At 40.0% G+C, this 7055-nt stretch overlaps 2 protein-coding genes across 4 annotated transcripts in view; one reads left to right on the top strand and one right to left on the bottom strand.

Annotated features, from left to right (window-relative positions):
• The window catches only part of alas2 (aminolevulinate, delta-, synthase 2), a 9305-nt gene extending 7463 nt beyond the window's left edge, over positions 1-1842 (top strand). For all 3 annotated transcript variants that reach the window (XM_024293679.2, XM_024293678.2, XM_024293677.2), the window contains exons 9-10: positions 1020-1182; positions 1302-1842. In XM_024293679.2, coding sequence (XP_024149447.1) covers positions 1020-1182; positions 1302-1465 — 327 coding nt within the window. In that variant the 3' untranslated portion in view covers positions 1466-1842. The remainder of the gene's footprint in view (positions 1-1019; positions 1183-1301) is intronic.
• Positions 1843-1894: 52 nt separating this feature from the next.
• Positions 1895-7055, bottom strand: part of ttc34 (tetratricopeptide repeat domain 34) — a 12164-nt gene continuing 7003 nt past the window's right edge. Inside the window, exons 4-8 of the mRNA XM_024293676.2 lie at positions 6199-6391; positions 5335-5501; positions 4702-4975; positions 4291-4505; positions 1895-2463 (exon numbers count right to left, since the gene is read on the bottom strand). Of these exons, the coding sequence (XP_024149444.1) occupies positions 1918-2463; positions 4291-4505; positions 4702-4975; positions 5335-5501; positions 6199-6391 (1395 nt within the window). The 3' untranslated portion in view covers positions 1895-1917. The remainder of the gene's footprint in view (positions 2464-4290; positions 4506-4701; positions 4976-5334; positions 5502-6198; positions 6392-7055) is intronic.

Raw genomic sequence — 7055 nt, 5'->3', positions numbered from 1 at the left:
AATTAGGGGGGGGGGGGGTATGGCTACATAATGGCCTTCTGTCCACTCATTAGCATTTTGTGCACAAAAATAAAACCTTTTTTGACACAAAATTAATATTTTACTATCATTTCGAGGACACAAATTAGCATTTTGTGCACACATAGTATTTGGAGGACAGAAATTATGCAGTATAGAATATAAAGTATAAATAGTATATTTTTTAACCACAAATTAGTATTTTGTGCACACAAATTAGTATATTTTTGGATACAAATTAGTTTTTTATTAGTATTTTGGGAGCACAACTTGACATTTTTTGCAGACATATTAGTATTTTAAGGGCACAAATTAGGGTGGTACTGTGCAAAGAAATTAAGACTTTTTGGCCACAAATTAGAATTTTGTGCACACAAATTATTATTTTTTTGTCTCAAATTACCATTTTTTTGCACACAAAATAATATATTACAGTATTTTATCTTTTTACTAATTGGTCACAAAATACTTGTTTGAGCACACAAAAAACAAATTTGTGGCCACAAATTATTAATTTGAAGAAACATTCAAATTAATAAGCTTCAAAAAAGAATTTTGCTATGTCACAATCAGGGCTCTGTGGTGTTATAATAAACTACATCTAACATGAAAGGTTAGCTTCCCCTGAAAGAAAAGTTCAGATTAAAGAGTTTTGTTGCATCAAATCTTAAAAAAAAATAGTATTTGGGACTATTTTGAATTTAGATGTAAAGTTAACCAAATGTTCATTAGCTATGGATACTTTAAGTTTGAGCTCTCACTGTTTGATATTGATCAGGGATAGGCAACTCCAGGCCTCGAGGGCCGCAATCATGCATGTTTTCCAACATCCCCTGCTCCAGCATGTTCTTTGGCTGGACACACCTGAACCAAGTAATCGGTCATGAGTAGGGCTTGGATATCTGGAAATCATGCAGACACTGTGGCCCTCGAGGTCTGGAGCTTGCCTATCCATGACCCACATGCACACTCTGAGATAACGGAACAAACAAATCTTTCAGGTTGGAAACGCTGAGCTGAACACAAAGGTTTGTGACATCCTGCTGGAGAAATACAACATCTACGTGCAGGCCATCAACTATCCCACCGTGCCTCGTGGCGAGGAGCTGCTGCGCCTGGCTCCATCACCGCACCACGAGCCTGACATGATGGAGTACTTTGTGGGTGAGTTGCAGATTCTAACTTCAGACCTTTGACTAAAAGACTAAACTGGAAAAGAGAAAAGAAAGAAATGACAGAATAAATGTGAGCTTTTTATTTAAACACGTTTGTTTCATTCACAGGAAAGCTGGTGGAGGTGTGGCAGGAGGCAGGTCTTCCCCTCAACAGTCCCGCCACCGCCGCATGTACGTTCTGTGACCGCCCACTCCACTTTGACCTCATGAGCGAGTGGGAAAAATCCTACTTTGGCAACATGGAACCTCAATATATAACTGTGTATGCCTAAAATCCAGGAGTGTTTTGGTCCAAAGCAAATCTGTGTGAAAAAACATGTATGCACTGATTGAAAACACAAACTCAGACATTGTATTTATAGTTTCTTATCCTTTGGCTGCATTTGATTTGGATTTGTTTCTGCATTCTCAGTGGTGTTAGTAGACATGAAAAGTTACTTTCTTTAAAAGCATCAGACCTGCACATTTGACACTTTCAAATCACTTATCCATGTGTGATAGTTTGAATGAAAGTATTTAATGTTGCTGATTTCATGTATTCAAGTAAACTATGGATGCATTTTTTGCCATTTTATTGCCCTAAATACTAATTAATATGTTCTGGTGTTAAATTCAACTACTAATAAAGTTATTTGGCTATGCTATCTGACATTGCTTTGTCTTTTTGAACTTTTTTTTTTTAAAGAGAACATTTAAAATCAGTTTGAGCCTCCGTACACCTCCGTCAGTTTACATTACAAGGGCTCGCTACTTCTCGTTTGACCTTTGTCCTCAGTCTACGAAGTTCTGTGCTTTGGCTGTCAAGGAGGAGTCCACATTCAATCATCGTCCACACTTTGTCGAGCTGCTGCTCCCCATAGTGCTGCAGGGCCCCTCGAAGAAAGCACTCGGCCAGGCGCCGCCTCCCCGGGCCGGCTGCTATAGCCTGCATGGCCTGGTCCCTGTGCAGATCCAGGGCTTGGATGAAGTCTTCTAGTGCTGCTTCCTCTTTAGAGCAGAGCAACAGGCTGCTGCCGCGATTGCACAGATCATACGCCCAGAGTTTTCGATCCTCTGAAGAAGAACCGTCGTATCCGCCGTGTTTCTGGATGATTCTGTCTAGATCGGCTACGGCCTGCTCATGTAAGCTCAGCTGTGCAAGGCAGGCGGCTCGTTGACGAAGATAGAGTAGTTTATGGTTTCCTGCTGCTTGAATGGCGACGCTCAGAAGGGGGACGGCCTGATCCCACCGGGCCTCTGATGACAGACTGCTCGCCTCCTGTGCTGCTGCCTATCACAGTGGAAATGAATAAATAAAAATGTTAAAACAATCCAGTTTAAACACCTGTTTAATTTTTAACATTTTCTCTTTAACATTTGTCCTCGGCAATGAGCATTACAGCACCATTTTCAATGAAAAGTCTATGTAATTGCACGTTTTAGGTTTCTGTGTTAAAAACTCTCGCGTTCACGTGTAACTATGCAAGATTTAGGACCATTTTTGGGCTCTACATACAAAAGGCTTGTCCATTGAAAGATAAACCAGGTCGAACTTTGACCAATCAGGGACCTGGATTTGGTAGTGACACATGGATGGCATCTCTTTTGATTCATTGAAATCCCAGTTGTTTGCAAATTGATCATGGAGAAGGAACTAATAATGACGGTTTGTGTCCAGATTATATGACACCGAGGCCGAATCCGAATTATTCCCCTACGGCTTCTCCCTATCCCTACATTTAGCCCTCCAAACAGAGAGTAATGGAAATATAGTGTTTTCAAATTAGGACGTCCCTTCCACTTGATGACATCATCAATAGTAGGCGGTCAGTTACAATAACGCAGAACTGCTAGCGCATTGAAATGGATGACAATATAAGTTTTATAACTTTGAAAAGGTCACGCCAAAACAAAAAAAAAAAAGAGTCAGGCACCGGCGTGACAGCGGGCGGGCAGTTTTCATACGCCACGTTTCCCAGTCCGCCCACCGGACGGAGATTCAGTGCTGGGCCCTTCTCTCTTCGCTCCCCACTACTAAGGAAATTCTGGCTAGTTTATATTTTTCCACTTAATAATCTAATTACCTGCAGGTCGTCTGGTCTGATCTGAGGTCTAACACACACACAAATACCACGGCCATCCTCCATGAAATGAAAAATATTGGTGGTCCTGCCAGAAAACGTGGTAATAGTCCAAAGTCTAAAGCTGCCATTGACTTTGAATAGACTAAAAGATCAGCCTAAACGTTCACTATTGAGAGTAAACTCCCTCACATCTTGTTAAAATGATTTTTAGAAGTTATCCTTTATCATCTGACAGCAATACATTACTAGTGAAAAGTCCCATTGTTGTTTTTCCTATTTAAGCAGTTGTAACACAGCAGTAAACAGGCATCACTACCATTCCAATATGGTGTCCTGTTTCGTGTATGCAACAAGCTAGCATTCCCTCTCTAGTGATTTACCTCATTGAGTGTGACATGTTAGCATTAGTGTTAGCCCTTTAAAAAAAAAACAACTATTTTAGATACCCCTACCCCTTCAAATCCTCCTACAATTGGAGGGGTAGGGGAAGAATTCAGATTTGGCTCATATATTAGAATAGAGCTGTGACAGAAATAGTTTGGAACAAGATTTGCACTGCTTTGATATTTACACCAGCCTATTCTAACTGTAGGTGGCGGACATGTGTTACTAGATAATAGAAATGGTAAATGGCGTATACTTGTGTAGCACTTTTCTACCTTCCTTGAAGGCCAAAAGTGCTTTACAGTCACAAACCTATTCACACACACATTCACACACTGGTGGTGGCTCCGAGGCCGAACACTGGCGCCAACCTTCCACCAGAGGCAGTTTGGGGTTCAGTGTCTTGCCAAAGGACACTTCGACACATGGGCGGGCAAGGCAGGAATCGAATCAGCAATATTCCGATCAGGAGTCAACCGCACTACCACTGCACCGTGATAAAAAAATAAAATTAAAATTAAAAGAAGCCCCTCCCTGCTTGTTCAGTGTGAACAAACTGGGCATTCCTCAGGAAAACAAACTTTCACTGCAAGGACGGATAACTGGCAAACGTACCTGTTCTGAACCAATACTCCATCACACTGGCTCACCTTTGCTAAGCATCTTTGCTGATTAAATGGGATCAGGGCCAGCAGGAAGTCGAGACTGGATGAATCTTTCTTGAGTAGGTTGCTGAATCTGAGAGCTGCCCTGTGGTAGTTCTGCTGCCAGGCTTCCATCACGCCCACCCTGGCCCGGGCCACCGCATCTCTTGGTTCCTGGCCAAAAATGTGGCACAAGTGCGTCCCTGCTGCCTTTATATCCCCTGAAGAATATTGAACCCAAGAGAGGGAGTGAGAATCCTTCAACAGAAGAGACACTGACTTTTCTGAATCATAACTCTTGTGAGATCTTAATGAAGTCACTTTTTTACCCACAAGACAACACAGGGCAGAAACAGCCTGAACCAAAACCTCACCGGATCATTTCAGTGACATAAAAAGGATCTCAAAGAATCTCACCTTTGGCCAGGAGTATGTCCACATAAAGAAGATGCCATCTGGGGTCTCTGCTGTCAGTCCTCATCAAAGCTCCGGCAACAATAAAAGCCTCTTTAAGATGCTCTTCATGGCACGGAACGGAATGAATCCTCACGGTGTCTGATAGATTGGTGCGACAGAATTTATGGAGCCAATCACAGACCAGCTTCCGCGCCTTCTCCTTGACTGACAGGATGTCTGTGACGACTGAGTCCGCGTCCACCTGAAGAGCCTCCAGAACGTCATGGATGCATTCCTATGTGACAGTGGAAGGAGCCATTGTACATTCAGCCGAGTTTTGGTAATATAGTGACAGAAATATATATATATTTAATTTTCTTTAAAACTATTTAAAAAAAACTGTGTATTGTTTCCACTTTTTAAAAATGTTTGCTTGTTATAAAACTTTGGAATTTATTTATTTAAATGTTTTTCTTTCACTTTCATCTTCATAAATTGTGATTTATTTAGATATTTCAGCTGCTTGTAAGTCATTTTCTATCTTCTGATATATTCACATTATTTTGGCTCATTTGGTTTTTACCTCCTTCAGTAAAGCTAAGGTGAAAAACATCATTTGGTAATCAAGTTGATTAAATAAATATGCAAACGTACCTTTTCTTGATCCAGCATAAGGTAAGTAAAGCCTCTCCCACACAGCGCCTGGACGTGCTTCGGATGCTTCTTCAAGATGGCGGTGAAATCGAATATGGCCGTCTTCCGCTGTCCCAGCAGGGCGTAACACCTTCCTCTTTCTAGCAAGGACTCTGCTTCTTCACCACCTTGAGAAGTGTGGTTTTGTTTAATTGATTTGTTGACTAAAACTCTTAAAAATAAGTTTTTCTAGTGTTAGTTGTATTTATTTTGATTACTAAGACCCATGAAAAGTAGGGGTGTGTGTTGGCAAGAGTCAGACGATACGATATGTATTGTGATACACGGCTCACGATACAATACAAATCGTAATATATCTCAAGACTGTACCAGAATAATTTTTCACAATTTTTGATGAAAAAGTATTACCTAACTATCTGAATATTAATGCTCCTTTCATGGTAATAAAATGATTTTAAAAAAATCATTTCATTTAATGATCACAACATTGAGTACTGCAACTGTATTTAATATACAAGCTGCTTTTATCCAAGCAAATTCATGCTGATTTTCTTTTGGTAAATTAAGAAACATTTCTTTTAAAAGAGAGCTGTCAATATTGTCTGATTTCCACAACAAAATATTTATCAATATAAGAAATAAAACATGGACTGAATGTGTCTGAATCAATAAGGTTCTAAAAGTATGATTGAGGAAATAAAGTGCTGCGGTCAGGGGTTAAAGTGGAAAAAGTAAGATGCTGAACTATGTTTGTCTTGTCAACATTTTAAATCAATACAAGTATCGCCAAAAGAAATATGACGATATATCACAAAATCAATTCCACCCTTAATGAAAAGTATCGCTTCATAAAAATCTACTTACCAGATGCCATGATGGACATGGACAGGTATGTCACAGCCTCCCTGAGAGCGGCCTCCTCTCGTGAGCCGTCCAGGATGCGTTTGGCTACAGAGTGGCAGTGTCCCTGCAGCAGCGCTCGGTCTTTTGGTTGCGCCACGGCCAGGAGGCTGCGCAGGCAGCTGGTGTCGCTGCACATGATCAGCTTTTTCAGCAGCTGGTAAGAAAACAAATTGTTGGTGTGTCAGTTAGAATGAGCCAATAAATACCTATTTTAAATATGATATAAATAGTTCTGCAACCTGAGGCTCCAGAGCCACATGTGGCCCCTTTACCCCTACATTTTGACTCTTTGGCTTAAAAAAAGGGGCTAATAATTTGAATACATATATTAAATTAGTTGAGTTTAGCACATTCTAATACATGGTGCGCCCCAGCATCTAGTTGTTGTCATAATGAAAGAAAATGTAATGTTTGACTTGGTTTTCTTGAATTTTTAATTCAAAATGTGCTCCAGGGGGAGGATTTTATTCTACACAGAGGGTATTTTATTTTGAAAGGAACTTATATTTGCTGCTGTCAAAAGTAAAAACATAAAAGTTGGTACTTGTGGAAAAATATCACACTTTTTAAAATTGTATTATTGTGAATATTTGAAAGCTACATTTTCTAAAGGAATAGCTAAATGGCCACATGAAAATAGTGTATTTTCTAAAAGATTAAGTAGGATGTAGTGGCTCTTGCTTGGTTTTGGTCTGTAGGAAACAGGACCAAATGGCTCTTTTGCTGTTAAAGGTTTCAGACCCCTGTATTAGGGGAACGGCAGTTTTTTATTTTTTTTATTTCCTCCAATAACTTTTCTTTTTTTTTTGTTTAAATGC

Source organism: Oryzias melastigma, linkage group LG7 (assembly GCF_002922805.2).
Source record: "Oryzias melastigma strain HK-1 linkage group LG7, ASM292280v2, whole genome shotgun sequence".
Lineage (NCBI taxonomy): Eukaryota > Metazoa > Chordata > Actinopteri > Beloniformes > Adrianichthyidae > Oryzias > Oryzias melastigma.
Note: the sequence above shows the minus strand (reverse complement) of the source record. Positions and strands in the feature narration are given on the sequence as shown.